Genomic DNA, 21,434 nt, shown 5'->3' with positions numbered 1-21,434 from the left:
AGCTGCCACTTCTCGCCTGAGATGGAGGGATCCTGGTGACACCAAAAAACCTGCTGCAAGTATCACCATACTTGAAGTGGGAAGTTGACTGTTTTCTGTCTTCCCATACAGGTGCTCACCAGCAGTGCGTGGCCACAGACAATGAACACAAACTCCCTGGAAGTTTGTGTAGCCCTGGAAACCAGAGTGCACCACACGTGAATTAGAGTGACCCTTGCTGGGTGCCATCAGCTGCACAAGGTAGGACAGGGAAGGTTTGACATGCCAAAAACCAATAGCTTTCTCTCACTCAATCTTTTGGCAATAAAGACTACTTCATGGCTCAGGCTTTCTACATTTAGAAAATTCTCTCCCAAGGCAAAAACTCTACACAGGGACTTTCCGGACCCTTCAAAGCTATTGGAAACAGCAACAACATGTGTCCTCCTCCACTCTCATCAGTGAGTTATTTAGGAGTTAGCTCCTTTGGGCTCATCTTAAAAATACTCAGAGCACAAAAATAAGTCATGCCTGAAGGTCAGTTAAAATGAAATCTTCCAAATGGTGTTGAAAGTGTCTCACTAGATGCAGCTAAGAGTAAGGACTGGGATTTATTTCCCAACACCTTTCATATAACTCAGTCAGTACTATGCCAATGTCAAGGGGGAGACAGGGAAATATTCCAGAGGGTCAAATTTTGCATAGCTCTTCCTTTCTGTGTGGGGATGTGGACAGACTGACAGAAATGGTGGCAGTGTGCCGAGCACAAGGTTGTGCTCCATGACCAGGGACACATAAAATGGGGTTACAGAAAACAGCTACACCTTCCCTCGCCAGTCAGCCATAAGCTGGGTCCAGCTGCTGTTAAACTTACAGGTTCTTTACAAAGAAGAGAGCTATGGCCTGGCTGGCCCACCAGAGCTGTCAGCTGTAGCTGGAATATAGCACATGGGGGACTGCAGGCATGCATGAATTTTGGGTTTCTATTTCTTCCTACACATTAAACCCTTTTACGGTTATATTTCTCTAAAGATATTTGAGCCATTAATATTTGTTCTGTGCAGCTGCATATATATGCATGTTCTTTGACTGTATATAGAAGTTACATCTGCTATATTCACCATCTGCTGTATTCTCAGGAAAGTGTAATATATAAAAATAACATAATAACATTAAGGTGGAGATAGGAGCTGACTAAATGAATGAAGAAGATTTAAATCCTTCTTCAGGGGCAGAAGAAAGTAGTTAATTTTAGTGGTTACTGCTCACTAGCAAGTTTGATTATTTTACGGTTCCCATCTCTTTACCCTTTCCTGTTTAATTATTCTCCCTTATCAGTCATTTGAAGACTAAAACTTTCAAGCCTGGCTTAATTCAGTCTTGTCCTCTTTTATGTTTTCTTGTCAAGACTGCTGTTATCTACTACTTCTTCCATCTGCAGCTTATTTGTTCTGTCAGGGCAACAAACCTCTCTTTGTCAGCTCTCCAAGGTCACTTCTGGGACATCTTCCATATGTATAACTACATCTAAAACCAATGGCTCTAAGGTCACCTGCAAAGCCCTTTTCTTTTTACAAGGCCTTACCTCACATCTCCTCCAGCTGCTCACAGAAGTTCACAATAACTTGTACATAAAATGAATGTACTAGAAACTGGCGTTCTTATTCCTTTGCCTATTTGGCAACCCTTGGGCTGTGGTTTTCCTGGAGTAGGAGCTGTATTCTTCAGCTATGTCTGGACTGGTCAAACTAATAATGTCTGAGCACAGACCCACCCCAGTCTCCCACCCAGCTGAATTGGTAGAATGGCCTCTGGCACGGTTTTGGCTGAGGCCAGCTAACTCTCTCCCAAGCATTATGTGGGCACAGTTCAAGTTTGGCATGAAGATGGGCCATGGACCACTACGCAGTTGGGTCTCATGTTGTTTGGGAGAGAGAAGTGGTTCTCTGCATGGACATGAGCTCTGCCATGCCATCATGGAGCAGGCTGACATCCTACTAAATGTTCCTGTAAATCCCAGCTCTTACAACAGGGACTGCTTAGGATGCGTGCAGTGCCCATCCCTGGGGGATCTTAGCTGTGACTGAGATCTCAGCTTGCTGTCTGAACCTCAGTGACTAAACAACAGCTGTGTTTTTCCATTTCTAAGATTTTATGAGTTTATAAGAAAATGTTTGCCTTTTCTTTTCCCCCCCTCACATTACTTGAGTATCCCTTTCTTAAGGCACAGAGGCACTTCACTTAACACTTCAAGGAGAAAAAAAACCCAATTCCAATCTCCCTTTGATTTGAGAGAGCCAAGAGAAACTATGAGAAGTCTCTGCACTCCCATTCTCCTTCTTGAGCCATCTACCTTACTTTTGCTGACTCAAGGGTTAACAGGGAATAGCCAAATCTGCCAGGGACTTTGTGTCCAAACCTTGCCTGTGAAACCTGTGGGTTCCCCTTAAGGGACTACGCTGGAGCACTGGAACCTGGAGAGAGCCTGATTCCAGAAAAGCTGTGCTGCAGGAGAAAAGAGGGCTCTGGGGAGGTACACAGCCTCTCAAAGAGCATCCTGAAAACAGGACAGCTGTTAATGAGCTGCAGCAGGGAAGGCTAATGTGTGAGGTGGTAACTGAAGGCAAGGAGGAAGCAAGAGAACCGGCAGCTGCAAAGCTTTTACTACTCAGAAGGCATTCCCATGATGCTTGAAGGAGCAGGGTGTCAAAGATCCCCTTCATGTGACTGCAGATAAAACTATTATTCCTTTCTGTAAGGCCCCTCTCAGAGTCTAGGGAAGAGAAGGAAAGATAAATAGGAAACTGGGAGGCCATTATCTGTCTCTTATGGGTCCTTAGAAAGAAGTTGGTGGCAAAAGTCTCAAGTCAGAAAAGAACAAAGAAAAGCAAGAATGGCTCTGAATGTCCTCTGCTGTCAGCAACACACACGTATAGCTTGATATCTTTCTTGGGCATCAAAGTGCTGGAAGGCAAAGGAAAAGACTGATGCCTGGAGAAGTGGGCATCTTGTTTCTTGCATGGTTGTGACAACAGCACGTGGAGGTTTTACTGCTACTGTGGCTTAGAGGCAAAAAAAGCAAATAGGGACAAGGAGAGTGTGTGCATATTCTTATCTAGATTTCATTCATAAATGAGGAAAACTAGAAGAACAATTCAAATCTCTCTTAACTGGGATCCTTAATGGGGGCATTGCTACATCACCCTTTCCAACTGCAGGCACAGAGCTGAGCCCTCAGATCTTCCAATCCCCATTTCCTAAACCCTCCCACCCGACGGCTGCACTACAGCCAATATTTATGAGAGAGACTTACAAAACAATTTTATACTCATGCCCTCATTCTGCCACAATTAAACAGCATCTCCAGAGCTGTTCTGAGATCACTGATGGTATCAAGTGCAAACAGGACAGTAATTTGTAGACACATTAGCCTTGTTCGCCTTTAAAAGGCACAAACCCACACACATGCATGCCCTCGTACACACACAATTTTGCCAAGCATTACAGCCAAGGTTATTTTTAAGCTTCTGTCAAATAGATGCATACTGCTGTGTGGATTTTACATGTTTAAAATTTCTACTATTATTTCAGATATTTTCCTCTTAAATATCTACTTTTTATTTTTAATTATTTTTCCAAACCGGTTTTGAAATATTCACAAAGCCTAAACACATTTAAGCTTGCAGAAAGGCACATTTAAAGTCTGACAAGACTATGTTTAAATAAGTTTGAAGAATCAATACTTTTTCAAGGATACTGTTCTTACTATAGTGCTGGGGCTTGTTCTGATAAATCTACACACACAGAGAATAATTTTCTCCACTGCATCCAACAAGAATATGCAAACACAAGAGGCTCACATGCAGAACAAGTTATGAGAGCTACTGTTTTGAACTGTGAGGCCTCAGTTTTAGGAAACATTCTTTACACTGCAAATCCTGAAGTGAGTAGAAAGGCTGTTTCACTGAGTTTCTCAGGGGAAGTTCATGGCCTCTGCATTTGACAGATCAAAATAACACTGCTGCTCCATTCCTGAAGTGGTGATGCAATATTTTCACTAGAACTCTCACAGAGAAAGTCCAAAGAAAAAAACCAAAACACCCTAGATTAAATTTCAGTGACAATAAATCAAGGCATGAATGCTTAAAGCAACTCAAATGCAATTGCTTGTCTGCACAGATACTACCTTGCCATCCCACAAAACAAACCCCATTTGTTTTCATTGATGCAGAGCTTTGTTGTAGAAATACAATTACAACAAGAAGCCACATAAGGGAGGATACCAGGTTTTCCTTTGTATTGATGTCTCTGAAGGTGAGCATATCTGCACTATATCCAAAACATGTGAAGGCAGGATGTGACAATGAATCCCAGTTGTGCTCACTGTTGTCACAGCAAGCTACCTTCACTGCTTTCCCAACACTTCCACAAGAAGTAGACTCGTAAGAAAAGTAATTTGCATTGTGCAAAGTAATTTCTAGTATGATTGTATGAGAAAATGCTCGGAAAAGATCTAAATACCTTCCAAAGTTCCTTGGCTCAGCTCCCCAAGCTTCCCCCTGTAGCATCAAACTGATCGCTCAGCTAAAGGCATTGCCGGTAAAACACTGCTTTTAGGAAAAAAAAGGCAAGACTTTCCTTTCAGAAACCAAACCAACAAACATATCACCCCACTGTGGTAATCACAGAACTGGTATCTTTTTTACTCAGTTAAAGCTCATGGAAATAATAAAACCTTAACCAGAAACTCTAAAATTTAGCCTAAGGCAGAATGCTTGAAAGAGCATAAATCAAAAGCTCCCATGATATCCACAAAAGACTTGGTTATAGCTAGTGCTATTATGCAGCAGGCACTCAAACACTGCAGCAGCAGGTGGGAGAATTCATGTGCAGGAATGATAAACTAGAAAAAAAACAAAAACCCACAGTTGTGTCATCTTGTGAAGCAGAACAGTTCAGACTGCTTTGCTTTGCCTCGAGGTGGAAGGACCACTGCAAGCAAGAGAAGTATGTACTTGTGTGTTCTAAGAGTGGTCTGCAATAGCTGCACTAAGTTAGGAAGTTGGTGTAATCCAATCAAAGCAGAAAACTCTTGGTGTTATCCAAGACAGTGAGGCACTCAAGAATATAACAAGCACAAGATACCAAGGAAAGAGGATAAGCTAAGGCTTAACCTCAGGAGACTGGATCTTTGTCCAAGATATTCAGGAAACTTGGAAAAATCCTACTGACCTCAGTGCCAATCCTTCTGATTAATAGCTTGCCAGAAGTTTGCTATAGTTCTGATTAGGAACATATCAGAATCTGAATTCTATTTGACAACTCTTTCTGCAGTGAAACAGCAAGTGCAGGCAGCAGCGAGTATCTCACTGCCTGTGGCACCTCTGAACAGTGTCACAACACTGTGTGTTCTCAGTACTATAATTTCTTCATTTCATTTTATGGACTTCTCCACATTGCTTCCACAGGCCAGTTACTTTTTTCTCCTTCCTCCATTAATTTATAAATTACACAGGACTCAATTTAAAGTTCTAATTGAAGTTATGTAAGTTATTCTACATCAATTCACTACATCTGGCTTTGCTAACCTATCAGCTTTCTTAGAGATTACTACAGCAGTTAAAGCCCTTGTGAAGTACAGATCAAATGCAAGACATATTTTAGCTACAAAAAAACCTCTCTGTTTAGCATGTCAGTAAGTTTACAAAAATTATCTGATTTCAGAAGCCTTCCAAGTTTATGAACTACTTGCCTGTTTTTCACTTGCAAACATAAAATGTAGACTGATTGAAGCAGCATTCACTACGCCTGGCTTTAGGACCGCATAGAATTTACAGTCACAGCAAAAATCTCTATAAACAGGAGGTGATAGCATTGAAAACAGCAAAACCTGAACCATGGAAGACTGACTGCTACAAATAAAGCAAGCAAAAAAATTTGTAGGTACCTCTGGAGCATTCCCAGACACAAACCCTCAAACCACATGGGCTGTTACAAGTCCTGCAGTGTGCTGGTGTTTGTGCCTGAAAGTTGGTTCTTTTAACTTTGGGCTATTGCCAAACCGTGACTTACTTTCCTCTCCAGCTGCATCTGTTACTTCTGGTTGGTCTGCCATCTCCCTCTGGCAATGTATGGTCTGCTTATTTACTGCTCCAACTTTTGCTAAGGAAAGACTTGTGCCTTCCTGTGTAATGGAGACTGTTAATCCTTTCTTCCTTGTTTCAGCAGTTCCACAGGGACCATCATTACCATCTCCGGGCTGTTGTTCTTCCTCCACAGTCTGAGTCTTCTGGCAAACACTCATGATGCTCTTTACTTCCCTTAAACATAAAGGTCCTTGCCCTCTATCTCATCCCCAAGGGGCTTAGCCAAGACAGAGGGGGAAAATGCCTTTCTCACTCCTTCAAGTAACTCTCATCTCACTACAAATTAAATCTTTCATGCTGCTACCAGCTACTTTCTACACAAATTGCAATCTTAAGGTCCTTGCTAGCATCTTTCCTATCAAGAACTCATAGACAAACCTTAAAGAAGCAGGGAAGAGAGATAATAGGGAGGGGACAGTGGGGTAATACTGCTGGAAAGGGACAAAATTAAATTGCTGTGAAGCAGAAGCACCCAGAAAACTATAAAAAATAGGAGTGCTTTTCTGGGGATCAAAGGTCACAAAATTAGCAGAGGGCTAAGAGATCACAAAGATGGGCAAGTCAACTCTATGCCAGAGAGGGTGGAGAAAGAAACACAAAGGTAGTTTCCATGCTTGTAGCATCACTACTTGAGTGAGCAGAAATTGAAGACTTAGCAGGCAAAAGGCTTGGAAGTGGATGGAATGATTGCTCTTAACACAGAAGGAATATGATGCTCATTTACAGATGATAGTGGAAAAGAGTGGAATTGTAGGGGTTAACTTTTAAGGTGACTTAAATTTAGCTACTTCACTTCAGCAGTGATGTCATTAATAGGCTAACTTGCAGTTTTGAAGATCTTCAGGCTGTTAATCCCAGCTTTCCATTGCATGGCTCTTGGCTGGTACTTCTTTGCCTGGTTCATTATGCTGATTTTTGGCCAAGAACCCTTGTTGTTGACTCACAGGTCACTGAGGTTTAAAATAAATAGGAAAAAAATTGAGAAGGGATATATGACATCACTGGTGATTAAAAGGTTCTTGGTGTGCTCTGAGAAAACTTTCAGGTCAGAGTAAACTGGAAACAGAATAATGGACATTTATACTTAGGTTAACTTGGAAAACAGTTCTATAAAGAAAGCAGAGTTATTAAACACAGATTTTTCATCCTAAACCACTCTGTTGTTACAGAGACCTATTTTAGGTTTATATCAGTATTAGTGGATTAAATTTGTAACAGGTTTTCCATCTACCCCAGCAGAGAAGAGCAGTGATTACTTGGCATCTTTGTCTTGCTCAGTGAAGACAGCCTGAAACTGTAAACTTACTTTTCTTTCCTTAACAATGGAATCAAAAGTACAAAAGAAAGTGAAAAGAGCAAAAGTGTGAGTGAAAGGACAAATGCCATAAAAATAGTAAAACAAAACAAACCAAAATGTCCAACAAGACAGCTGCTGTTCTCTGATGGTTTTATTTGTTTGAAGAGCTGAAACAAATCCACTTTAGCTACAGTATATGAACTGCTCCCAAAAGCAAGGTTGTCTCCATTTTCAGTAAGGAATTCTAACAACCTGCTGTTAAGAGTTACCAATTTTCAACACATTTGCTGAAAACCAAATACTGTCACTAATCATGATTAGACCTCGGTCTTTGAAGGATGTTAACAGTTAAAAAGAAAACTCTGTGCTACTACATTCAGCCCATAAAGGATAACTCTTTTATTAGTGGCTGAAGGATTAGTGGAAATGTTTGTCTAATGCAGTTACTATATTTGAGCACATGCCTGAATAAGCTACTGGTTGATTGAAACCTATCTATTTTTAAGTCCATCTGAGTGCTGCAAAAACTATCCCTACTGCAGTATTACAATGGCATAAACGTAAGTATTTTATTGCCATTCACTTGTGTAATTCACCTCACTTGCCAGTCTTATGTCTGAAACACATCATGTAAAATGTGCAGGAATGACTTTCCTATACCTGCCCTGATTTCCAGTCTCTGTAATGGATACAGCTTTCATGAGATCCACCTTTCTGCAAATGTACCTCTTACACCTTCAGAATTAACAGCTGTTTCTGTGAAAGACACAAAATTATGTATATGCATATATGAGAATGCTTATTCATAGGTTTATACATATATACATACATATATACAAGCATAAGTGCTTACAAACATATAGACACAATATAAATAAAAAATATTAATTTCTTGAAATAATTTTTGAAACACAAAGCACTTAGTTTGAGTAACTGCACTGAAAAGAATTCCATACAGCCCATGACAATTTTTTCTTCTTTAGAGGAAGGTTTTTCCTATCAAGTTCCTGTTTCTTTTCAAGTTCAGAGAACCCAAGTTGCACCCTATCAGCTGTTACCTCTTCCCTATTCTGTATGCATTTCTGGTACAGAGCTGTGCATGAATGAAGAAAAAAGGTTAGGTGCTTATATATTATTTTAATTGGTATTACTCTGGAAATAGTATGAGTTTGTTTAGCTTCCTTTTATCTCCTGAAATACATTATGTCCATCTGTACTGTCAGTCACTGATACTGAGGCAGAAATACTGAACAGAAGAGCTAAGTCAAAATAATTTCAAAGACAGTTGACAGCTTCTCTAAAGCAGGATAAAATTAATACCTGGGTTTTTTCCTGTCTTATTTATTTTGAAAAAAAGAGGTGTAGTTTCAACCAATGTATGTACACATCCGAAAGCTGAACTTGTAAATGTGTCCTCTGTATTTGATATAAACCATGCACCATTTTTAGAACTGAAAAATTATTTAAAGCTTTATTTCTTTCCAAAGCACTTTTGGTACAGAGCTCTGCATAATGATGGGATGAGAGCTGCCTCCTTTCTGAATGCATCAGTCAGTGTGGTGGAGGAACACCGAGGACAATGTGACATGGAACACAACACTTACTGGTCTGTACTTGGGATGACCTGCCTGAGTCAGTGTGGCCCCACCAGCCCTAAGAACATTCACTTCAGCTCATGAGTAATGTCCCAACCCCAAAAAAACTTTCAGTACCACACCCAGCCCCACACAGACCTCTGGGTGAATCAGAATACCTTCCCTGGGGTCTAACCACCAGGGGCTTAAAATACATCATAGATTGAACCATATTAGGTGAAAGAAATAATAACAAACCCTCTTAGGTCACAGAAATAAATCCTTTTTCATACATCATACTTCCTGCCTTTATATACATCTTCAAAACTCTGAGACAGTTGCTTTCCCTGTCTGGGTTGGTGGAAGTTGAAAAATTCTACTCATCTGTTTCACCTCCATGTCACACCACACTTGCTCTAATGACAAACAGATGTCAAAATGGGGAAACCCCAATACTTCTAAATTTAAAAAGACAAAAAAGATCCTAAGTACCTGAAGTTCTACTGTGAACTGTAAGCCATTCCTGCAAAATACTGCTTAATTGAGTCCATGCTACACTAATTAATAATTGGTAGCATGTGCTATACACAGAGGTCTTGAAAATAACAGAGCTATTATAGAGGTATTTGTAGATGTGACAACTGTATCAGGAAAGGACTGCCCAGTTTTGTTGTCCAGTTTTCTTGAGGATTCTGCAGTTGTCATGAGAGTGATCCGAGTAAGATGACAGATGCTCCTCATAAGACGGAGATGAAAAGTCTGAAGTCTGTTTAGGAAATGTTCATTCCTCTTTCAATACTAGCCAGAGTTTTTTTGACAGCCAGAGCTTTTATAGAAACATTGTCTTCATGACAATGGTCTCTTAAAAGCTATTCTGAACCGAATTCTACTGGCATGAGCACAGAAAATCAGTACCATACAAAACTGACGTGGTTTTCGTGTCTGGAAAGTTTTAAACGGACTGTGATGATCTCCAAAGAAGCAGTATGGGGTCACCTTGTACCTGAGGAAAATGAAAATACCACCAATATGAAGAAAGAGGTGTAAAGTACATACCTGGTAGAGAGACTTCCATCAGGTGTTCAGCCTCATGGATAAAGTGGCTGAGGTCTTCTGGCATCATTATCTGCCCTGGAAAGCCAGACTCCTTAATGACGAGTCAGTTCCTGCCTTGCCATCTTGCACACCATGTATATTGTCTGTACATATTCAAGTTACCTATGCATAAGTCTCTGCAGACATCTCCCCTCTCTTACATTAATCATGACAGGAAAACTGATGTGCTGTCATACCACTAGTCAGCCAATCTTCAGGAACACCCTGTCTGTGGACACGAGGCTTTCCCTGTATTAGGTGAAAGAGGAAGTTGCTTACATTCCATGCATCTGCTAAGACAGAGAGGCTCAAATGGGGAAAAAAAAATTGTGCTGAGAAAACATGTGAAGCACTGCAAGGAAGAGACACTGAAAGAGCAGAATGACTTTTTCACTTGACCACCTTAGGAAAAGAAACAAAAACAATTTTCAAAAGAACAAAATCAAAGGGAAAGGACTTTCAGGCTTTTTCAAGACTTTTCTAATATTCCAGAAGAAGTGTTAACTTCCCATCTGTCTTTTCTAAATGCTAGGCAGAAACCATTACACAAAAATGGATCTGGCTCCATGTTCTGTACCAAACTTCAGCTATAAAAGTGCCTCAGGTAGTCTCAATAGAATTATCATCTTTTAAATCAAGACAACAGAATTCAAATCTCATGTTTCCAAACTAATAATGGGACATAATCCTGGTTTTAAATTTGCAATAAAATTACTACAAAATTGGAAGGTTTTTCTGCCACTGAACTATTCCACACCTAAACCCTTTCTTTCCAATAAAACCTAGTGCTGGGAACAAAATAATAGCTTCAAAAGTATTTTTCCCCTTAGTGAATAAGATTAAGTCATATTAAAACCTAATGACACATCAAAAAGATGGTAGTGGTGCTAGTCTGTCACAAAATTCTCAGCCCTTTTTTTTTTTTTTCCCAGTCAGGTGGACTCCTCATTATATATATGAGCAAAATGGGAGCAGCTAAAGCAAATTCCCCCCGCAAAAACTTTAATGTCTCCTCTCTTTCTGGGCAATTTCAACAAAGAGGTGTTTTGCAGACAGTTGGCAAAACACTAGAAGCTAAACCTATCACTAAGATGGCAATTTCTGTGGGAACCTCATGTTTAAATACTGTCACCAAATAATTTATTCTCCATTCTAAGAACCTTTATAATGGTATGCAGCTCTACAAAGGTGTCAAGATGGCTTATCCCTTTATGCACCACAATAACATGCATGTACTGCTGCTTCAAATCCAAATAATTGTTTGGTTTACTTGTGCCTTCTGGCTTTCTCTTCAAGGAGAAAACTTACCTCTCAGCAACAGATCATACCATAGAATGTACAAATCCAGAATATAAATAACCACATCATTCTCATAAGGAAGAGCAAGCCAAAACCATATAAGTGAGGGAATTATTTCACACAGGTTTCTGGAAAGCCCTGAAAAAATCTTATTTTAAGAAGACTGGTAGCAAAGATGCTGAAAAATGAAACCATGCAAAACAGTCTAGATGAAAATAACTTCCTTGGATCTAGTCAGATGGAAGTATTTTAGATCAGACTGCAGTTTTATTGCTGCCTTAGTGGGGGAAATCCCCATGCCTATAAAAAGCCCAGATGAAGTACCAGTCTATTGCCCATGGGACACAAGTTATGTATAGTGAATAAACCAACACCACTTTAAGTAATAACTGTTTGCAAATCCTAATGCAACAAACAGGCTTCTACTTTAGTTGTATTACAAGAAGAAAAAAAAGGACTAAATTCTTGCTCTCAGGACCCCACTCCCACCCTGTAAGCAATTAACACTGAATTAAAATCAGAAATAGGCTGGGCTCAGCTCCCACCTCTGCTGCCTGCTTCTCCATCTCCTCCAGACCAGCAGCTGCCCCACTCTGCCACCTGGGTGGGCATCCTGCAGTATCCCAGCACCAAGGTGGATGCAAGCAGGCAGAACTAATCCTTGATAATCACCTTACAAACACCAGCAGCTCTCTTCCAGAAAATCTGGGACTGAAGAACCAAAACACACAACTTTGTAAGAGTGGGACCAGGTAAGAAAGAATCTTAAAAGGCAGCCTGAACACTGAAAAAAGCTGACCACAAGAACAGCACTGTACAGAAAAAGTGTTTATTGAGTGTGTCGTTGCCTGAGAATTGTTACTATTTCATCAGCAAAAGCAGTGGCAAAAGAAACACGTCATTATTATCGTCCTCCCCCGAAATCTGGTCCATGAGTTAGCACTGGTCTCTCAGCTGGTTGCTCAGCTCCTGAAGTTCAGCAATCATGTTGTCCATAGCTGTTACCTCATCAGCTATCTCACTGTGAACCTCATTACTTGCTACATCAATGAAAAGTTGCTGCACGACAAAAATAAATACTTGTAAGTACTTTATAAATAAATACCTTTAAAAGATACATACAGTTTCTCTGTTTCAGTGTAGAGACAAAATACAGGAAGCTCATCATCTCTATACTGCTTTTCACACTTTTGTAAACTATGATGCTATCACTCTCTAAAAATAGGTGATTTTGTAGGCAATAAACAGAAGTTAGGCACACACACATACAGATACATATCCTGCATATAGACCTGAAATCTGTCCCACACACCTGATATTGCATCAGAAGGTCAAATCCTCCTGTGGACGTGGGGTTTCTGCTCAGACCTGACTGCCTATGCTGACTCCTGATTCCATTGAAAGTTAAGCACTTTTTCATGAAACTCAAATTAGAAGAGCATCTCACATTCTGTCACTGCAGTTCATAAGCCCACCTGCTGATAAATTAGTAGTGAATTTTAATGACCATTTCCCCCAGTGTCATATTCTGTTGCTTCTTTTTCTCCAAAACCTCAAATAAATATATTTTAACATTTGATGTCAAGACATGCATGGGTGGAGGCATTCACCTGTGTGTAATTAAGTTATACCAGAGAAAACAAAACACTACAGAGTAATAAAAATATATTGTTTTTAAAGACCTTAAGACATTAACAGAAACAAACAAAAAATACCAACAAAAAAACCCCAACAGGTAACTCATGAGCAATCATAATCCTCATCTATTTAATACTGAGGCTGTGTGAGGTACCACTACACAGAAATGTGGGGAAGGGGGGACACCCAAACATATGTTTCTCCTTCATTATGTAAAGGGAGAGTGATTCACACTTCATTTGACACAAACACAAAGCCAACATTTGGAGACAAAAACAAAATGAAAATCAAAACTTGTTCTGGAGTACATCTGCACATCATTATATCATCAAAACATAATGGGACAATACAGATGGGTATATAAGCAAAAATGTATTTAAAGGGCTTGAACCAAGGTATTCAGTGTGCCTCAAAACAGTGCTGTCATTGAAGTAAGGAACATCTCGCACAAAAATAGGAACATGTTTGTGCTACAAGTACAGGAACTTCTCTGACTTTCAGCCCAAAAACCTCACTCTGGGAGTGTGGCAGAAAAGTTTGGCTCTTTCTGGTAAAACAGCTAAATAAATCAGGATGATATCATTATTTTCATTATTTGTTCTTTTTTGTTTTTTTTCTCTCCACACACACAGAGATCTATTCAACTAGAGACAGCCTGGGGAAGTTTCAAGCACCATCATTCTTCAGGCTTTATGTTCCATGTTTCCCCAAAACAGTGCCCACATTTCATGCATTTACAATGCATTTCCATAACCTTTCTCTTTCTCAAGGACCCCACCTGTCAGATCCAAATGATGCATTGGGCCAAGGACCAGTAGAGAGCCCACTGTGCTATTTACTATAACATGTGACTGCCCAGAAGGCTCTGTACAGAGAAGAGCTCATTAGCAGCACATTTCTGAGCTGCAGCCTTCAGCAGATTGTGGGTGCTTCGTGAGTCTGACACAAAATAGGAGCTCAAACATCAAGAGATGTTTGAAGTATCCCAGAAGTAGTGATGTTGTTTCACCTGTTCTACTGCTTTGTTCCAATTGCATGTCCTGACTACAGAATTTTGGAATTTTATCTTTTAAAAGTTATTTTTGCTGTTCTTTCATTCCTTCTGAATTCTTAACTAGTGAGTCAGCTCTTAGACCATTTTTTTAAGTGCTTTTTTCAATTGAAATTAAAAATGAAAAAAAAAACCCCCACACTAATATTGACTCACAGGGCAGCAAAATGAGATGAAATCAAACTTGGACAGGCATAAACACTGCTAAAGTGTTTGTGCATAGGATCTGACAGAAGATTACTGAGTTTTACACACTTTGAAAATTCAATTTGACTTCAAATTGAAAATAAGATGGCATCTTGGAAGGGATGCAAAGCCAGTGAGGTCACATTAAATGCTTCATTTCTAATATGACAGTTTTCTCAGAAGTACCATAAAACCATTATCTGCCAATAATACAGATGTTCATTTAATTAGTGTCTTTGGAAATTAAAATGTAATTTACTAGACTCAATCACCTGTACTCGTATTCATATAATTCATGTCACTTAGTGCTTTCTCTACAGCAATACTCAGTCTATGCACCTTTTTAAAAAAAACCACAACCATATTTTGTGAGTAACAGCAAAACATAAGTCGTCTCTTTTTTCAACACATTCAACACATTACCTGTCCCTGTATCTAAAAGCAGAGTTACAGATCCAGTTTGTGTCTGCTTATGCAACTCTCCTAGGCTTTAATCCTTAAAATTAAAGGACTTAAGAGAGTGTGAGTCAAGTTTAGCACACTGATGACAAATCAACACTTTGTAACACAAGCACACGCTATAAAACTTAAGTTCTGTGATTCACAATTGCTAACACCCTTTCACAGGCAGGAAAAAATCCCTCTTTAAGACATGATGTGTGTTTTAGAAGAAAATGTATTATTCAAGCATGATGACATTTTTCAAGTAATTAATATCTGAATTGGTAGGGTATCCACAGAAAACAGATTAAAAATTAGTTATTTAATAAATATCTCTTTTAAAAACACTCCAAGTGACGCAAAGCAATCAATTTGGTCCTTTCTGCAGGTTTAGATCCATTCTTTCTGAGACTGCCCAGTTTCTCCCATGACTACTCACATTAAAAACAGGTCTTTGAAATCACTGATTGCTTTCTAACATTCAAATCTTATTGCCCAACATTTAAAGTAAAATTCTACCTTACTCTAAAATGTTAGTGCTGCCTCTTAGATTAGTATTGTAATTAAAGCCTAGCAGGAAGAAGAGAAATAGAAGTTTACGTAAATCCAGAATCCTTTAACAGCATAGAGATGAATATCCACCTGATGATGCACTGAGACAGGCAAGTATTATTTGATCTATAATTATTCAAAACAGAGAAATTCTGGCAATGGAACAAAGATTCCTAGCTTTCAAACAAAAATTCCTACCTTTTCAACATTCCTACCTTTGCCTTGGATGACAAGCCACGTAAGTTGAGCCGAGCTGAAGAAAGTATCTGCAAAGCTTCCTGATGATTAGATTTGTTCTTGCTGCACTTTATAGCCACTAGAATCCAAACACAGAAGGACCCCAAAACAGAAAAGCATTACCACTCTAGTAATCATCTTTGAACAAAAACATTTAATTAAAGATCTTGATACCCTGCACAGACAGTTTAATGTGTAATATCCCCAAAGAGAAACACAAAGGAAAAAAAAACCAAGTAATTTTGAGAAGATAACTTTAAACTCAACATGTATCTGTATCCTTCTTATACATAAATATCACAGAACAGGGAATAATCTTACTAAGTTTCATTCATTTCCTGACTGGCACACTCAATCAAACAATTTATGTGATGATCTGAGGACTGAGATGAACTGCAGATGCATTTTCACTTGTATTATGAAGTTGCTAGATCATGAAATTAATTGATTCCATGTTAACCAGTCATATGTTTACTGACTAACCCTACACAATTTCTTCCTCATTCCAAGTATATTTTTCTATGCAGTATCAGGACGATACTCTCTGTAACAGGACTCCTAGTAGTAGGAATAAATACAACAGGTAAAGTAGAATATTGTTTTGCCACTAAGCTTAATAAATACTTGTTACACTCTTCATGAAAAACAAAAGTTCTTTTCAGGTAGAACGTACCATGTGCAATCTCTATTGCTCCTTTCACGACTTCCTTAAAAGAAGAAACATCTTTCTCCCAATCACTTGATTGAATTTCACATTTATGTGCCTTAGTGAGATACTGCAGTGACTGCAAGGAGGGGAAAAAAATTATCAGTATGTCAGAAAACCAACTAGGAGACTAATTTGTTTTTAAGTACCTATGAAATTATTGCTCAACCCAGAAAATGAATTTATCTCTACAATACTTGATTTCCTGTGAGTTGGAGTAGTGTCCTTCTCTGGAGCGGTAAGCGCCAGCTGTAACACAGATGTTCTTCACCAATATTACAGCTCAAGTATGAGAAGCATATAAAGTAACATGTGTCTAATTTTTCTTTTAAAAATCTGTCTAGACTGATGGATGTGACCCATGTTTGCCAAGTCATCATAATTAAATGCACATGAAAAACAGAAAAATACTTGCATTCACACTTTGAACACCAAATTCATATCTAAAAAAATTATAACTGAATACATCAAAGCTTACTTCCTGTACATGTAATCTTGGGGAATATGCATTTTATAGATGTAGCTATTAGTTGCCATACTGCTCTGGTTCTCAATGTTTTCAGGAAAAAAATCATAAACAATATAGAAGAAGGGTCTGATTAAGAGAAAAAAAACAAAGAAATATTATAGCTGAAAAAATTAATTTTTGCTTTCGAATTTTGTTTTCTTTCTACAGCACCAAAAACATGAAACAAATACATGCCAGAAGTTACATGGATTGGTTCGACGGCAACTCTCCAGTTATCCTTTTAAAGAGTTTAATATAAAAGAATAAAAAAATATCAGTGTGGTACTTATACATGAGCATAGGAAAGACTTCTGAATTTGGGGGTTGTCACCCCAGAAGCTTCCACCTTCTCTTTCCCACCAGAGCTCCAATCACTATGGCACAGGTGACTGAACTGCTCATACTGCTGCAAATGGCAGTGAAGGGATATTAAGTCAAACCAGAGTGAAAGGATTTTTTTTCATAATAACCTAGGTTATAACTGGTAGTAGTTCTGGCAAGCAGAGGCAAGAATTTCCAAGAGAAGGAACAACAGTTTTCACAGCAGTCTGATTTCAGTCTGCATGTGTCTGAGTCAGAGCAGCAAATTAGGGGGGTTTTGCTGACAGATGTCAAGGAGGGGAAAGAATTCAAAGTCTTGTGGGCTGTTTGTTTGCACTTCTGGAACCTGGATTTATCCTGTAAGGAAACAGTTATGAGCTGGAAAGTTCAAGGAACAGAAGGGATTCATAGCCTGGGATGGATCAGCAGGAAGCTTGAAGGCTGGAAAGATTCCTCAGTGGGAAAGGTGTGGACTGGACTGCATTCAGCGTAGGGAAGAAAGAAGTACTGAATGAGGTGGCAGTTCAGATATATTGAAGTGTGAGAGTAAATATATGCTAAGCTAAAGAGAAAACCCCAAAACAGAACCACAAACCCAATATTTCAGTAGTTTTACACTCCTAACTAGCAAACCTTGTCTCACTGATTCAATTTACAAAGCATTGTTGTGAATTACAACTGTAGACTAGTGATTCATGTGGCATCAAATGTATCAGCAGAACAGAAAAGTAAAAAGCCCAGCAACCAAGCCACCCTTTAACAATAGCCAGACACACAAGATTGTTCTTTCAAATGCAATGTTAGGAACAGAATTGATTAAATATAATTAAACCTGCACTAAATAAGGTGCAGAATGGAAGGGTATGGAGTAAAGGGCATACCCTACATTTGTAAGGAGGTACATGACACTTTCAAAAGTCTGTTCCCATCTCTTTGTCCTTTGATGCCATACTATAGTAAATAATGCCTTTTAGAATTCATTGACCTTTTGCCTGATAAATGTGGGTGGAAAACTGCAACTATACATCTAGAATTTTTCTATAGATACAGATACTCACTAAATATCTGACTGACCCATGATAGTGCTTGTGGCAGTAAAGCAAATAAATATTGGTTTTATAATTTTTACTTCTTAATATGGTATCAGAAATCAGTGATTATTTGGTGTATTGCAAATTAATTTCTACACTGGAAATTAATATATTCTGAGGCTGTAGGCAGTTTTGCTCTTTTATGATCTGTATCAATGCTACTGTCATACCAGGATATTTGGATACACATGTAAGCATACCCTAAGTATTTATAAACATCATTCCATCTCACAGGGCAAGCTAGACTGCAAGTGTGTTCCATAACCAGTCTGATTAGGAAGCACAGTTAAAGTCCTGTCTACTCTACAAATTGAAACCATGTTTTTAACTGGGTTAGTAAAAAATACCGTGATGTAACCAGATTCTGAAATGATTACATTTATAGTATAGACAGGGCCTCTGCTGCTTTGCATGTCTGAGTAAGAATTTGAGGATATATTACAGGATATTGCAGTGTCTGTATTTCTGCATTCTAAATAGGCCAAATCCCTTTTACTGCTCAGCTGTAAAGAAAAATAGGGAGGAATTGGAAGTATAATGGACACCAGCAATGACTAAACAAGGCTTTTCACAGGGCAAAGCACAAAGGAACAATGAGCAAGGCACAAGTGATTATAAATTTAAGCACACAGGAATACAATTTGTAGGCCTAACCATCTTCCTTGCTTGACATCAAGCAATCCTCCAGACAGGCATTTTTTGCTCAGGTCAAAGGCATACCCCCATTAGTGAAGACATATTGAATGCTGATCTTGTGTATTTTCAACTTCAGTGAAGATCTGATAACCCATAACTATTTTTGAACTGTACAAGGCTATTTGAACTTTTTGAAATTTAGTATCAAATTCAAAGTACACTCCAGCATACAACAAAGTAAACACCTCTAGCAGTGAAGAGTGGTTATTCTGCAAATACAATCGACTTAATTCCTTAGGAGGTGATAAGGACAAGAAGTGGAAGTTAACATAGCAAAACCAGTGAAAGGTAAAGAGAAACCAATGGTTCAACAGACTAAGAATTAAATAGTATTATTTAATTCCATTTTGAGCTAATTAAGGACAAAATATTTCTACTCTGGGTACTCCAACTGTGGTATAGATTATTTTAAGTGCATTTTCCCTTAGTGATTGCAAAGAACACAGATGGCTTATGCCACTACTGGATCATGCCTTTAAGATGCATTTTTTTTTCAGAAGCTGCAATATTATATCTTCAGAATCAAAGATTTCAATTTAAAACAAAGCCAAAACCCACACCACCATTTGATTATAGACATTAGATTGTTGCCAAGGTAAGTTTCAGAATACAAATTCAGGACAATACACACAAACTGTGAAGGGATGTTTTAAAATGAAATGCTGGTAAAAAAAAAGAGATTTTTTTTTTTGTCAAGTCAAAGAAAACGGATGCAAAACATCTTGCTCCTGTTGTAACAAAAATGTGTGCTGCAGGAACATGAAGAAAATACAATGAGCTTATAAAAACGCTAAAGCAAAACAGGTCTGGAACAAGAGCACTATGTTTTTAAAACTATAGCACTATAGTTTTTACCTTTTCAATGTCTTCACCACTACCATTCTCTCCGTTTCCATAAAGTTGGGCATAAAGTCTCCATATTGCCCCATCATTTGTCACCCGTGAAGTGACTCTACCCAAGAGCTCTTGCAGTTTCCCCTTCAATCCACTTGGTACCTCTCCAGCACGATCAGCCAGACCATCCACTACCGCTCTGACCAGAATAGCCAGCACCTTAAAAAAGTAGCAGGAGAGAGTTTTTATTTCAACTCAAATCAACACCAGTATATATAAGGTTATCTGTAATATTTGGTCTCTTAATGATTGTACCATATGACAAGTATGGAATTGACTACAAAATACATGGAGTAATTCAACTGATTTAAACCTCATCTATAAGATTCCACGTTGGTGAAGGTAAAAAGGCCAAAAATCTAGGGCAGAAATTTGGATAAAGGAAATTGTGCAGTATCTTACAGATATTTTCACCTTATAATACAGTTATAAAAAGATTAGTAAACAGGCTGAGCCAAATTAATTCATGTAATGAAAGACACTGTTGTTTACAGGACCTCAGTTTAACAACTGGCAGAAAGATGTACAGTAGATAAGATGGAAACTGGAAGGCAATGGAATACCACCTTGGGAATCTCTGTTTTAATGTACTCCTGGTGAATTACTAGTCAAATCAGTACCATCAACCTCTTCTTCAAGTATTCATTAGTGGCCATACTTTTTGAATCACTGGCTTGAGAATGTGGGATCTGACCTACAGAAATGCTGAGCATGTGCAGCTGTTGGCAGGAGTTTGGTTTTGCATGTAAGAAATGCTACATCATACCAGTCTTCTTGTCCCAAACTGGACACTGAAAACTAGAAAACAGATTCACTTTGCCTCAGTTCCTCCTCAGCAAAATGAGAAACAAGAAATGTAAATCAAAACAGTAGATGAATTAGAAGAAAATAAACTCCATAAAAACTATGGCTCATCAAGTGAGTAGTATCTGTTCTGGGCAGTGCATGAGATACAGAGACTGGGGAAGAGATAAGGATGAAAGCCAAATGGCAGTTTCATAAGGCTTGCATTCAAGATAGGCCAGCAAGAGTTACACAAATCCTTTAATGCTGGTACTTCCTAACCTGTACGTCTGTCATTTGGCAACTTTCATGCTTCAACATTTTTGTCCATGTGATACTAACACTTCCAATGAAATCACACTCATAGCAATATTAATATTGTGAAAGTAATAAAACTAACTTCAAAGATAACCTGTGAATAGCTGCAAACCCCACAAATACACCACTGGTCTAGTAAAAGTAGAATGGGATGCATCCTTACAAAGCAAGATGCAGTTCACCGGCAGAAAGTACTGCAAAAATTATGACAGTATCAAAATAAATTACACTTAGAATAAAAAACCACCCTGTTTAGCATTTGTGATGTCACTTTCCTAAAGTAACTCTTCTTCTCCAGAATAACTCAATTAAAATGCATCACAAAAAATAATGAATTTTATCAAATACAGAAATTTTTTGGCAGAACAATCCAAATCAATCAAAATGGCTGATAATTTTCTTAAATAAATATAAGTAACAGAAGAATTGAAAGCAAATATACAGTTACATGGTATCTTTTCAGAACTAATGATATCATAGTAACATCTGAAAATGAGTTAAACAGCTCCCCTCTTCTCCCTCCCCCAAACCACAGCAGCAGCTTATACTCCTTATAAAATGATGGGACAAACTGGCAGTTCCTTCTTTGCTTTTCAAGATCTCTTAAGGATCACTTAACATA

The 21,434-nt window shown here is 38.5% G+C and overlaps 1 protein-coding gene across 3 annotated transcripts in view; it reads right to left on the bottom strand.

Annotated features, from left to right (window-relative positions):
- Nucleotides 1–12,205: 12,205 nt before the first annotated feature.
- TTC27 (tetratricopeptide repeat domain 27) overlaps nt 12,206–21,434 on the bottom strand; it is a 112,392-nt gene continuing 103,163 nt past the window's right edge. For all 3 annotated transcript variants that reach the window (XM_085055264.1, XM_085055263.1, XM_085055265.1), the window contains 4 exons: nt 19,673–19,870; nt 16,169–16,280; nt 15,474–15,574; nt 12,206–12,449 (listed from right to left, as the gene is read on the bottom strand). In XM_085055264.1, coding sequence (XP_084911390.1) covers nt 12,327–12,449; nt 15,474–15,574; nt 16,169–16,280; nt 19,673–19,870 — 534 coding nt within the window. In that variant the 3' untranslated portion in view covers nt 12,206–12,326. The remainder of the gene's footprint in view (nt 12,450–15,473; nt 15,575–16,168; nt 16,281–19,672; nt 19,871–21,434) is intronic.

Source organism: Lichenostomus cassidix, chromosome 3 (genome assembly GCF_008360975.1).
Source record: "Lichenostomus cassidix isolate B80296 chromosome 3, HeHo_3.0, whole genome shotgun sequence".
In the NCBI taxonomy this organism is placed as follows: domain Eukaryota; kingdom Metazoa; phylum Chordata; class Aves; order Passeriformes; family Meliphagidae; genus Lichenostomus; species Lichenostomus cassidix.
The sequence above is the reverse complement of the archived record's forward strand: the minus strand, read 5'-3'. Positions and strand labels throughout refer to the sequence as shown.